The 14,171-nt window shown below is 47.5% G+C and overlaps 1 protein-coding gene across 1 annotated transcript in view; it reads left to right on the top strand.

The window, feature by feature from the left end:
- Positions 1 to 14,171, top strand: part of LOC119432764 (nuclear hormone receptor FTZ-F1 beta-like) — a 143,485-nt gene that overhangs the window by 73,449 nt on the left and 55,865 nt on the right. Inside the window, exons 7-8 of the mRNA XM_037699924.2 lie at positions 4,242 to 4,613; positions 10,698 to 10,841. Coding sequence (XP_037555852.1) covers positions 4,242 to 4,613; positions 10,698 to 10,841 — 516 coding nt within the window. The remainder of the gene's footprint in view (positions 1 to 4,241; positions 4,614 to 10,697; positions 10,842 to 14,171) is intronic.

Genomic DNA, 14,171 nt, shown 5'->3' with positions numbered 1-14,171 from the left:
AGCACCAATTTTCACTTGCTTATGGCAGTCAAATTTCCTGCCACAAGCACAGGTTGAAAGATATTTGCATGACGATGAAATTTTGGGCCGAAAAGATTATCTATGCGAGAGCTGGTGTAAGTATTGTGCCCACTGATGGCTCGGCTTGCGAAAAGATACATGCCGATACCACACACTAGTTTGTCCAGTGAGCAGCTCTTTTTAATGTCCGATGAAAATCCTTCCTTCATGAAAACATTAAATAACTACAGTTATGATATTGTCAAGACAAAGTGTTGTACTAGAGAAATTTGTTCACCACAAAGCATAGTTTTCTTGTACGTTATTTTCTGTGCAATAAACTTTTTTTTTTCGTATCTCTGGTTGTTGAAAAAAATTGCATGTTTGCAAAACCAATAGTAATTGTATTTGAAAAATATTTGATTTGATTTGCACTTGGTTTCACAGTCAAACCTCATTAATACGTACCCGATTAATGCGTAATTTCGGTTTAAACGTAGTCGCGAAGATTCCCCCACCCAGCCCCCATTGAACCCCATGTATTGGCTCATCACTTAAGCCATAGTCGCCGATTTGCCACCAAATGGTTAGTGCGCACTATTTTCTGTCTAGTTCTACCTGCACAGGCTCAAAATCGCCAAAATCTCATGTGCGCAAACATTCGATTCTCAAGCTGCGGCGCCCGGACGACTGTCACCAGTGATAGTGACCTTAAAACATGGCCACCATGACGTATTTTTTGCACGTACAGCTGTTGCCGAATGCAGCGCACAAGAGCATGTCCTTCGAGATTGGCTCCGCTAACGTGAAGAAGCTGCCGGTAGGGGGCGCGAATTCGTGAATCCAATTCAAGTAGTAACCGTGCAGAAGCACATTTTATTACGATAGCAATCTTATGGACACTCCAAGCACATTTCTGCCTTCGCCATGGTCATTGCTTTGAGGTTCCGTGTAAGTCCAAACTTGGTAACATCGTCGCCACGCACCGTACGCTGTATGTGCGAGCGAAAGCTTGCGAGGGTCAGCTCAATCTCACGTGCGAGGCCACGAGGTACGGCGGGGGAGGCGAGAAAGTGAAGGGGGTGGGGGGGTGTACTTCGGCGGCAGCCGCGCAGGCGCCTTATCTTGAAAGTGATCTGCAACGTTGTCGGGATATGGGGGGGATGCCAACGGCCCTCTGCCTCGACACACCGAGCCCCGCGGTTGGCGCATGCCTGCGCATCAACTGCGGTTCGGTACAAGCTCGAGGAAACAATAGACGACAACCACGTGTACACTCGCAAAGCATTTATTACGACTGCAACTATCACTTCGAGCAGGCCAGCTAGCTATAGTTGACATCGCTGAGGCATCGTTCCCTCGAAGAGAATAATACACTAGGTAAAGAAGGGCTTCCGACTTACCAACTGGGGAATACGGGGGGGCCGCGGCGTTTGCTGCGGCAAGAACGCGGTTGACTAACCACGTGCGGGAATACGGGAGCGGCGGCGGAGACTTCCGCCGTCGCCGCTTGCTGGAGACCAAAGAGACTCGGGCGATATCAGCGGGATCTCACGTGACCCACCCGGTGGCGCTGATAGCGCTTGCGATTCCCGCGCACCGCCCGCGGAAGGAAAGTTTCCCCTCTCCCTGGCACGCATGCGCTTGACGCGACGTTCGCTGCCCGTGCGGCGGTGATGGGACCCAAAGATTCCCACAACGTGGAAAAAGTGCGCATCCGCGCGGGCGTTGTCTTCAAAGCGATTTGCGATGTGAACAAAGTGCAACTAATGCTGGCAGCTTCGTATGCACTGTGCTTTCAACAGTTCGTTCGCATTGAAGCTAGAGACGGCACAACGGTCAAGTCGCTCTTTGCTCTTGCCGTGCCTGCCTCCTCACTCCAGCGTTTTCACATCTAGTTTCCGCGGTCATCGAGCGGGATGTTTTGATGTTTACCTGTGTGCGCATGACACCGTGCTTGTTAATTTAGTTAATAAGCGAATGTTTACAAGTTTACACATTATACAAGTTCTTTTCCGGCCAGTAAGCAGCCGCTAAACTGGCATTGGCGGTTAATTTGTGCATCGTTTAGTGCATACCTAAACGTCGTTCCCGGCCGACTACGTATTAATGAGGTTTGACTGTATTCAAATTCGCCTTGAAATTGAAAATTTGATATTTGCACACCCTTTTTTATTAACGAAGGACATGTTACGAACCTGAAAAGCCTAGTGTTTGCACGTATACCACTATACAAAGCAAAATCTCTGTAGTACGTGGAGAATGTGACCGGCCTCTCTACTTTGCTCTGGTGAAAACAACTTTCGTTTGCAAAAACACATGGGTAAAGATGTAAGAGCTTGTATGAGCTGGGTTGGTATTTTGATGCCATTTCCTGGATTGTGTTCTCATCTCAGGGCATCTGGAACATACTTCACAGGTTCTTTTTGTCATCGATGAGACTTCATGCAAATTATTGTCAATTTTCTGAAAGTTAGTGGCAACAGTATCATCAAACTGCTTGCATATGGTTTTGAATGCACCTGGTTTTAAATGTATGGCGAATTTTTTGGGTCATTGTTTCTGATTTCATTTTTGAAAAGGTTTAAAGGGACACTAAAGGCAAATACTAAGGCGACGTGAACTGTTCCAGCAATCTCCCAACACTTGTTTCATGCAAAGAAAATACATAGTTTCAAGAAAATTGCATCTCAAGGGTCCGAATACCTTTATGCAATTCAAATCTCCCGCCAGGCCAACCAGGGAGTGGTGAGTTGCATACGCCATCACCACCCTTTGCTGCCGTTGGTGATTAAACGGGGCCCGACATATGGCGGTAAGATGCGCCGCTGCTTTTGGTCAAGTGGCGTGGACCATTCGGGCATCTCGCGACCTCACATGGAAGTGGAATTCTTTGCTACTTGCAGTTTGTGCGAGTTATGCGAGCCAGCAAAACCAGCACAGCACTACGCGGTAACCGAACAACTGAAACGCAAAAGCAAGGGCGGCGCAAAGTCGAGCGAAAACGAAACCTTTTGACTGCCCGCGTCATCAACGGGGTAATGTTAATGAGTTCTTTTTTCTAAAAATGAAGTAGAACTGGTCAAGTAGCATTTTCTTTCGTCTTACAATACAATGATGTTTTTATAACGAGTGGTTGAGTACTAGTGACTGAATTTAAGTGAGGAGTGCATTCGTCATCGGGCAAGTACTTGAATGTCCCGGGGAAGTCTCTCATCGTGCCCTGCATTTACCTCAATTTCTCGATTACTAAGGCTCTGTTCGCGAAAATATTGACGCCTTTGAGATACCCGAGCGCTAATCCATCACTTTAGCTTGACTTGATATTTGCCTTTAGTGTCCCTTTAAAGCAGGTGTCCTATACAGTCGACTTCCGTTAATTTGACCCTGACGGGACCGACGAAATTGATCAAATTATCCAGCGGCTCGAATTAAACAAGAAACAGAAAAAAACGCCTAAACCAAGTTGATTTATTTGGCAGTATTTGCCCGAGTCAAACACGTCCCCGAATCAAATGCACGCCCATTTCCTATGTGTTCAAAGTAGAAAACTGATGCGGAAATGCCAATAAAGCTCTTAAACTAAGTAGAAACCTAACACGCACCCTATTTTTTAGCAAGGAAAATTGGTAAGGGTCTAATATGTGTTGCACAATGGTGGTCGGTTTCCTAAAGTCATCTTTGCTGCACGGTTATTTAAAGTCAGTTTTGCCGCAATACATCCATGTTATGCAGTAAAGCGTATGAACGCCGCTAAGGCGGATTTGGTTTCACATCCATTTGCACTGCTCAGGCAATTTTCGACCCAATATTTGGGAGGGAAAAAAGCGCGCGTCAGAATCGGCTGACTACCGTAATGAGGCATTGTGAGGTACTGTTATTGCTTAAAAATCTTCCTAGGGTGGGCCCAGAATAAGCATTTTCGACGAGAGGTGGCGTGTGTCATTCACTCTCCCATAAGCTCCGCCGAGACAGGCGCTGCCAGTCGCCATTGGGGTCACCATAGGGGTCAGGCGCATGCATGCTGACTGGTAAAGTTTGAATTATCCAGCGAAGGCCAATTTTAGGATCGAAATAACAAATGTTTGGATCCATAGAAATGCATGGGTGCTGGCCGGGACTTTTGGTTGGGAGCAAATTAACCAAAAAATCTAATCAGCCAGAGTTGAATTAATGGAAGTGTACTGTATAGTGTAGAAGGGTCATGGAAGGCTATTTATGTGCGCTTGCTTTTGTTGCAGCTTCCAGTGCCTCAGTGGCATCAAGTGCATCAGATGAGTCGAATGCATCCGACCTGTCCAGCCCAACTCGACGCCCCTCAGCTGAAGGTGCTGGAGGTGACCCGCTGGGAGCCCTAGGGGAGGCCCCTGGTGGTGTTTCACGACAGCAGCTGCTCAGTGGGCCATGCCCTATTTGTGGGGATCGGATCTCAGGCTTCCACTATGGTATCTTTTCCTGTGAGAGCTGCAAGGGCTTCTTCAAACGCACAGTGCAGAACAAAAAGCACTATGTCTGCCTCCGAGGAGCTGCCTGCCCAGTTGCTGTGGCCACACGGAAGAAGTGTCCTGCCTGCCGTTTCGACAAATGTCTTAGGACAGGCATGAAACTTGAAGGTACTTGGCTCTTTGGCATGTTTAGCTACGATCACCAGTGTGCACTTATATTTTTGGTCTCAGTGCTCCCCAAAAACTCAACACCTGTAGCTGCATGTAAGATGCAGATTAAAAGCAAATGCAGGATACCGAAATAAACACAAAATAATGAAGTGTGAATACAGCAGTACTTTGGGAATGTGTACAGATGTTAAATTTCTGTAAATTTGGAAGATGGATAAATAAAAACACATGAAAAATATTTTTGTTGGAGAAACATTGAAAATTTTTCCTAAATTATCACAGCATAGGGAAGTGCAGATAAGAGTCCATGCAAAAATTATGTTGGCACCAGTTGCAGCAAGACGTTGACATTCTGTTATAATTACTGCATTTATGTTTGTTTTTGCAAAGTCAATGTGCATTCATTTACTGTTTTTATCATGTATGAGCCATACCTACAAACTGCTAAACAATTTTTTTTTTTAAACGGCGCACTTGTGATTCCTTCAGCTCAAACTAACAGCTGCAGGCTCTCGCAATGAACACATCCATCTTCTCAAGAGCAACTTCTTTCCTTCTTTCTTGTGATGCGCATGTCACCTTTGTCCTACATTATTGCCTGCTATGGTGCTCAAAATGCATCCATAGACGCTGCCACTCACACAGTCTGTGTAGCACAAAATAACCTTGCACAAATTGTCTAGCGGTTGCTCTATGGCTCAGTGGTTTAGTTTGTCCAGCTCCCAAATTGCACATTGCCACGAGGGCAAAGTGCGGCATGATTCGAAAAAACTTTTTCGAAGTACCACGGCCCTTAATGTGTTGTCATCCAAACTTTGCCAGTGAATTACGTCATCGAGCCGCTTGAACAGTCTTCAGATCAACGACGCTGAGGGCACGAGACCGTGCATATAGATCAGCTAAAGCCTTACTATGGCCCTGCTGTCGTGTCCTGTCCCTAAGTTGCCAGAATGGCTCTTTTCCAGAGGGGAAGTAAATGTAGTGAAGAATAGTATGGCTGTTTGAAAACACAGAGTGGACTGCTCATGCCGGAAGGAGAGAACAATTCAGAAGCTCGAGGCTTACACTGTTTTCTGCCATTGTCAGTTCTCTTACTGCGATTGTGTCTGTTGATAAAGAGGGCTGATCCCAGGTGCCCGATTATAGTTATAATAATTTGTTTACTGCAACATGCTGGTCGTTCGTTGCAACGCACCGGTCACTTGTTGCAAAGTACAAGCTACCTGCACCGTTAATTTTTTGTGACCGCCACGTTCAAACGCAACAAAAGATGCAGGAACATTACAGATTGCCAACGTGTCAAGGGCAACATAATACAATGCGATTTAGGTTGGGACTGCGAAAACTCGACATTGCAGCCAGGAAAGCGCAGAAGGGAGGAACGTATCAACAGGGTTCCTCTGTAAATCAACACACTTTTATTTACAGAATGTATCAGCAAATCCTGTTTCCATTTTGCCCAAAAGCAGTGTGTAAGTTGCAATTCTCATCATCTCGCGACTGATTAGTACTCGCAGTGGTCAAGGCGTCACAACTTCCATTGAAGTGGGGCCGTGGCCGGAGATCCACGTCTTCGTCCAAGAGACGCCTTTCACTTTGACGGGCACATGCCAATTCTTTCAGACACCTTTCACTTCGATGGGCACATGCCAATTCTTTTTTCGCCACTGAGCTGGTCAGAAATAGATCGTCTGCCCATCGCAATGGAGGCAGCAGGTTTGATGCCAGTGTGCAGGCCACAGTAGAATCACTTTTTTAACCCCGACAGCTTCCGCTGTGTTTATGACATTGTGCCGACTCAAAACAAAACTACTGCTCGCTGCATCTGCTGTGATTTAAACCATGGTCACTATTGACGTGATCATAGATGACAATCGGGCAGTTCTGAAGGCGCGCGGCCAACGTGCGCATCGAGACGGAACGAAACTACTGTTCACCGCAACTGTTGCGGGCAAAACAGCTTCGAGTCAAAACGAAATTTCTGTTTGCCGCAGCTATTGCAAACGAAAGTGCAGTTGCTATCAACATGATCGCGAATGGTGTCTACGCATTTCTGGGTCTCGGAAGGCTATTTCACGTCAGAAACAAATTGTAGCCATTTTGTATAACACCGTGAGCAGCGATACAGGCAAACACCTCAAATGGGATAATCGGAGCGACGAGAAAACAGCCCACTGGTGCCATCTCTGTGGAGGGGAAGTCGGATAATGTCACATGCCAGCCACGCTGCGATTAGTTGCGGTCAAATGACGGTGCAGTTGTCGGACAGTTCGGATTACAAAAACCTGCTTAGTTCGTTGCACACCGGACATCTGATTCTGCGCTGTGGCACAGCAAAACGCCTCGAATCTGGCTGCTGTTTTGGTGCATCGGACACATCGCGATGGGCAGCGACCTGGCGACGCTGGCTATAAAATAATTCAGATGTGCGCGTGATAGTGAAAAGCGTGTCTCAACTGAAGACGCGCGCTGCAGCCACGCGTGAAAGAAGTCGCGAGGCCTTCGCCGCTGCGAGCGCTTATCAGTCATGAGATGATAAGAATTGCAGTTTCCGCACTGCTTTTGTGCAAAATAGAAACAGGATTTCGCCGATTCATTCAATAAATAAAAGCGTGTTGACGTAGAAAGCATTTGTTTATTGTTTTCTTGATACCCTCGATAATTCGACATTCGGTTGACATTTTTTCGGTCCCGTGAAATCCGAATTAACGAGGTTTTACTATAGAAGTGCCTTTCTCGAACGCTGACAGCCGCGACTTGTTACATGCGGTCAGAGCGCGCAGGTAGCAGAGTTAGCCAGTTAAACGAGTCAACACATTCTGCAGCCGGTTAGAGGAAGGTGGTAGGGAGCGACACTGGCCTCCCCTTCATTATAGTTTTCTCACAACAGCTCTGCCATCCCCCTATTTCGATTTTTTTCATGCAACCCAGTTATAACAATTTTCGGTTATAACAATGGAATTTTCGTGGCACTTGAATATTGTTATAAGTGGGCTCGACTGTATCACTAAAGAAGCAACCCTCATCAAGAAGGCTCAGACAACCGTGTGGGCTCGCTAAGCCTCCGTGTGATGCCCCGGTAGCATAGCCCAGCTACCCATTACGAGACGCACTGGCAGCGTAGAGTTGAGAGCAACCCTCAGTTGACGCCAGACTCCGGAGACCACGACCCCCATATCCTACAGCAGATGTACTTGGTAGTTTTTAAATGGCAGTTGATTGGAACCAGCCGGGCGCCGTTTCGAAGGAGCTACGCCGCCGCATTTCATTCTTTCGGCGATATTTTTTACGAAAACTTGGAGTTCGGTGTGGAAAAGTGTCAGAAGCGAAAATGAAGGTACTGAATACTAAAAAATCCTATTTTTGGGCCACCTGCCGTGGTTGCTTAGTGGCTATGGTGTTGGGCTGCTAAACATGAGGTTGTGGGATCAAATCCCAGCCACAGTGGCCGTATTTTGATGGGAGTGAAATGCGAAAACACCCATTTACTTTGTGGGGATTGAGGGAGGCGCCGGTGCCATTGCGCGGGCTCTGCCATCCCTCGCCATCGTTCCCCGCTGGCCTCCTTCTCCGTCCGCGCCGCCTAACCGGTTCCCGCGGTGGCGCTGCGCACGCGGCGGTTGGCGGTGAGGGCGGGGCGCTGACGTCGCTACGCGGCCGGTTGTCGGCTGCTAGCGGCGAAGCGTGGACTTCTCTCCGGGACCAGCGCACTACGTTCATGCTTTCCTCTCGTCCGCCGACACCTTTGTGACTAGGACTGGAGCTCGCGCACGGTGCCTTTGCCCGTGCGGGGAGCACGTACTTTGTGCTGATCCTTTCCCGACGCTGAGCCGACGAGCGGTGCCATTAGTGCTCGCGCGAGGTCGTACCTCGCCGAGCCGCACTTGCCGAAAGCCTAAGCCGAAGGATATTGCCCGTGCTCTCGCGAGTTAACCCATTGGTTATCGCCAGAGCAAGTAGCATAGCCGCCGGGACTTTTCCTAGCGGCGTGTCCCAGCTTGAGCCTGTGCTCTCGCCGCGACGTGCTATAGGCGCCTGTTATTGTATTTTCGCCCTGGTGCCTTTGGCTCCCCTCCGCGCGGGCGTTTGTGCAGTGCTGGTGCCAACGGTTTCAGTAAACGGTTTCCGTCAACTCAGGGCTTTACTGTGTTTTTGCCTGCGTCGCTCGGTAGCCCCTTGCGGCCTCTGAGCTCGCGCGCGAGCGGTGCTGGAGGCGACGGCTGACGCGGCCCTGTGGCTCGCTAAGCTCGAACCCGCGGTGGTTGGTCTCCTGTGAGACACCAAGAACCCACAACTTAGATTTATGTGCACGTTAAAGAACCCCAGGTGGTCCGAACTATTCTGTAGTCCCCCACTACGACGTGCCTCATAATCATGGCCGCTACGAGGGTGGTCTGAAAAGTTCTCGGCCTGATGTAGAAAAAAGCATTTTAGACCTTCAAAATTATTTTTATTTTTCAACCTAGTCTCCCCTCAACTCTACACACTTGGTCCATTGATGTTCCGGAGCCAGGATTCCGTCCTTAAAATGACTTTGTGGAAGTTCTGAAAAGTACTCATCCACAGCAGCAATCGCTTCTTCATTTGATGAAAAACGTTGCCCATCAAGAAAGATTTTGAGTTTTGGGAACAGGTGGTAGTCCGACGGGGCCAAGTCAGGAGAATAGGGTGGGTGCTCCAACAATTCGTACTTCAAATCGTGCAATTTAGCCATTGCAAGATGCCCTTTGTGCACCGGTGCATTGTCTTGATGAAAGATGATTTTCTTCTTCTGCAAACCTGGTCTTTTCTCACTAATTTTCTGATCCAATTGAGTTAAAAGGTGAGAATAATACTCCCCAGTTATGGTTTTACCCTTTTCAAGATAATCCACCAGCAGGATGCCTTCAGCGTCCCAAAAAACAGAGACCATCACCTTTCCTGCGGAGGGAACTGACTTGGCTTTCTTTGGTGCAGACGACCTGGCTTCAATCCACTGCTTTGATTGTTGTTTCGATTCCAGTGTGTAATGGTGAATCCAAGTTTCATCCATTGTTATAAATCTGTGCAAAAAGTCTGCTGGGATTTTTGTTATACAGCTCCAAAGCATGCTGTGACATCGTCATGCGGTTGCGGTTTTGTTCAGGAGTAAGGATGTGCGGCACCCATCTTGCACAGAGCTTGTTCATGTGTAGTTCGTTATGCAAAATGTGACCTACACGTTCCACTGAGATGCCAACAGCCTCAGCAATTTCGCACAACTTCACTCTCCTGTCTTCCAAAACCATATCGTGCACACGGTCAATCAATTCAGGAGTTGTTGCACTTTTTAGGTGCCCTTCGCGCGGGTCATCTTCAATCCTCTCTCTCCCCCGCTTAAACTCAGCAGCCCATTTCTTGACTGTGGACTATGAAGGTGAATCTTGCTTGTAAACTTTAACAAACCTTTGGTGAATTTCATTCGGAGATAAACCTTCTACAAAGAACATTATCACTGCACGGTACTCCAGCTTCTCCATGCCTTACGGTTCTTCACACTACACCCACTGTGATCGACTGTCAAAGCCAAACTACTAATCGGCACTAGATGGCGTTTCATCTGAGACTTGCAGAGACTTGTATGAAAGTGCACATGAGTGCTGCAAGTTCTAGCTCGCATGATTCTTATTGAGGCCGAGAACTTTTCAGACCACCCTCGTATCTTGTATGCGTTCGAAAAGCCGACATCCGGTTTCGTCTCACGTGATTGGGCCCAGGCCATGTCGACATCGCAGCCTAGGCCAATCGTGTGAGGCGAAAGCGAACGTCGGCTTTTCGAATGCGTACAAGAAAGTGGCCCAGATCGTGGTTTTGGCATGTAAAGCCCCATTATATTTGGGGGGGGGGGGGGGGCAAAATAGTTTGGATTACAATTCTCGATGCCAGCTACAGTGTCATTAATTTTTGTGCGTATTGAAGTGGAGTTCACACATAACAAAAGACTGATACAATGACCACTTTTCGCAGATCTAATTGAGTTCGTTATGAATCGGTTTGACTGTATCCTTAGAGTGGCTGAAGTTTATTGACTACAACAGAGTTGGATGCTTTATTTTTGTGCAGCCATTCGTGAGGACAGAACTCGGGGTGGCCGAAGCACGTACCAGTGCTCATACTCTCTGCCATCACAGCTTGTTGGCGGAGATTCTCGTCTTACCTCAGAATCTGGTGACTTGCCCGTGGAGCCCATACCACTGTTGCAAAAAGGTATTGCAAAAGAATATTATTCAATCGTAATAAATCAAGTACTACTTGAATTTAGCAAAGTATTTTGTCACCTGTTCATTAGCCTTTTATTTGTCTTACTAAGCCAAGGGAGTTGCCAAGTGATTGGTTGATAAATACATGTCTAATCGACTGTTTGCTTTTTCACTTTTGGTTTTTGGGAGGCGCTGGCAGTGCATCAAATAAGAACACCAAGTATTTTTGTGTATTTTCAAGGCAGAGTTTGTATGCAATTGTACAGGCAGGTAAAAAAAAAGAATGGGTGTGTTGCAAGGCATGCAAAGTATCGATTATCAAGTTGCACTTGCAGCGAAAAACTTCGTTACATCTAGGTTTCGTTAATTCAATAGAACTAAGATGGGGAAATAAAAATAATTTGTTACATCGCGAATTTCGTTAAATCGAGGTTTGTTATATCGAGGTTTGACTGTACAGCACGTCGGAATTTTCAATGTTAAAAATATTAGTCCTCAACTATAATTTGGGTGGTAGTCTCAAACTCACACCAGCCGCCAGTTTACCTACATGGTACATACCTCCATACAGGGGGCACTTTGCTGTAGGTGGGTGAAGAATTTACTACGACTTAGGCAACTTTGGGAAAGTGATTGCTCAAAAAGTCCATGTGGTCTGTGACCGCCTGTGGGGTGTGTCTCCGACCCTGATTTAAGATCCTAATAACATATGGGCCAGCTGTAATCCTGAAAGCACTGCATTGTGTGAAGTTAAACCCCTAGTGATTGTGGTCAAGCCCAAAAACTAGGGTCATAATAACCAGCACCCCTCGTGGCCTTGAGTTGGAAACAAGAGTGGTTTCTATGGGAGCATTGCTTTTCAGAAGTAGCCAAGCACACTGATACAAACCAGAATTCTCCCAAGGAAATCGATTTTATATCACCCACTGCGGTGGCTTAGTGGCTATGTTGTTGCGCTGCTTGTCACGAGGTCGTGGGATCAAATCCTGGCTGCGGCAGCCGCATTTCTATGGGGGCAAAATGCAAAAACGGCCATGTATTGTGCATTGAGGGCACATTAAAGATCCCCTGGTGGTTAAAATTAATCCGGAGTCGCTCCCACTACAGCATGCCTCAGAATCAAATCGGGGTTTTGGCACGTAAAACCCCATAATTCTATTCTATCGCTTCTTCATGCTGGCACATACGCAAGAACACAACCCCCCACTCCCCCCCTTTGCCAGAACCCTTGTTTCAAACTCATGCAAAATTTGATGTACCTATTCATACCTGCCAACTCTCCCAATTTGTCCGGGAGCTAGCCACATCCGTCCACGCGAACGTTGCCAACACTTCCACGACTGTCCCTGTAATGGACCTCAAGCCCGCCCTAAAGAAAAAGCTCAGGGCTTACTGGCAGCGGTTGTGGGATAGAGAAACGGAAAATAAACTACACGTTATCAAGCCGTATCTTGGCAACTGGCCGCCGGTATCAAAGAACCGCCGCACAGAAGTAACACTTTGCAGACTTAGGATAGGACACACATACAGTACACACGCTTACCTCTTGTCCGGTGGTGATCCACCCACGTGTGATGAATGTGGTGAGCCACTTACCGTGCTTCACGTCCTGCTGCAATGCGCTAATTTAAATGCTAATAGGAAAAAACATTTTCCATTACCACAGCGACAGCAAATTCCACTTCACCCTCAAATGATCTTAGGTATAGAACCTCTCTTTATATATCAATCCTTGTTCGAATTTTTAAAAAATGTACACAGTTTTCATGTTATAGCCCCAGGAAATCCGTAGCACGGCCTCATAACAGAGGTTTTCTGCTGCGGTAGCTGCAATAAAGAAAGCACCTGCCTCCCAGCCTTTGGGCTCAAAGGCCTTAAGGAGGCTTCCGTGCTATCTCCATATTCTTGCATTTTAGCCTCATGATCACTTGTCATTTGTACTGTACCCATAGACCACTCCACATATCACTGTCATAATTTTATACTATATATCGTTTTACGCTTCTACGATAGCGATTGATTTTAGGCCACTTTACAGACATGTTACATCCTATCATCGCAACTAATCAATCGGCGCTTAACACAGCATTATCAGTCATGGCGCTCTTTGGCCACACCTGGCCCTTGCGCCACGAAAAACCACATATCATCATCATCATCATCCCGAATTTTTCTCGCATCTCCCGATTGTACAGACACGACCTCAAATCTCCCGAAAAGTGGCCGCCATATTTTTTTTTCTTTACGACCTGTTATTTAACCATGCGGAAAAGTGGCGCGGGAGCTGTTCGTCACCAGAATGCACCGTGAATCGTGGTAGCGGTCGCCGGCACCACCACGAACGCGAGCAGCCGACGGGCATTGCCTTATTGAATTTTCCGGATTGGCTCGTTTCAGGTTGAGTCGAATGTTTTTAGCAATCCAGTCGTTATATGACCGTGAGTGCGCTAGGCTTCAGTTGGCTTTGTCAGGTTGTCGAGTGAAGGATGAATGCCGAACTTCTTTGTTTCCCTGAGTTTAGTTGGAATGATCAATGGCACTTTCAAAAGCCAAGAATAAGTACCATATTTCTGGTCTATAACTCGCACCTTTGTATAAGACGCATCCCTCTCAAAACGGCAGTTTTTCCGGAAAAAGGCGTATTTAAGTTGCACCGGTATATTAGGCGCAGCTGTTCGTTCGGTAAGCGATCTTTAAAAAAATTAGTGGCGTTTCACTCGGTGAACGCGGGTCACGTGCAAGCGTATGAGTGGCATATATTGTTACTCCAGGCCACGGTGTAAGATATATACTCTTTAGGTGGGGACACTCGCGATGCGCGATCGACCAGATAAAGTAGCAACAGCGCGCGTCAGTCGGCCCGGTGCCGGCAGCGGTTACCTATCGGAGGTACCAGGCAACTTCAAGACGGAAAAGGTTTTATCTACCATTGGTATTGCAACCGGCGATTCGCGGGAAATCCGAAATGGTTGCGCAACGCGCGAAAGTAGGTCACGGTGGTGAGGGGCGCGAGGGCATCGCCTCGACGGAGCAGATACGGCGGCGCGCGCGATCTCTGGTTGCTTGTGTGATCCACGCGCTCCTTGTCCGCGCAAACTTTTGCCTGCGCTCTAAATGCGCCTCGGTAAGGCCCACCATGACGAGGCCAAATCAAAACGCGCCAAGCGGCGCTCAAACTCGTAAGACACGATTCACAGCACGGGACGGATAGCCGGTTTAGTATTCGGACTAGCGGGACGTGGCTCAGTGCAGCCGAATCACGTCGCACAAAAGGAAGCCGCTGGCGAAATGCTCGCGGCATGATTTGTTGAAGCTCAGCGATGTCTCTGATTAAGTG

Source organism: Dermacentor silvarum, chromosome 1 (genome assembly GCF_013339745.2).
Source record: "Dermacentor silvarum isolate Dsil-2018 chromosome 1, BIME_Dsil_1.4, whole genome shotgun sequence".
Lineage (NCBI taxonomy): Eukaryota > Metazoa > Arthropoda > Arachnida > Ixodida > Ixodidae > Dermacentor > Dermacentor silvarum.
This window is presented reverse-complemented; position numbering and strand designations above follow the sequence as displayed.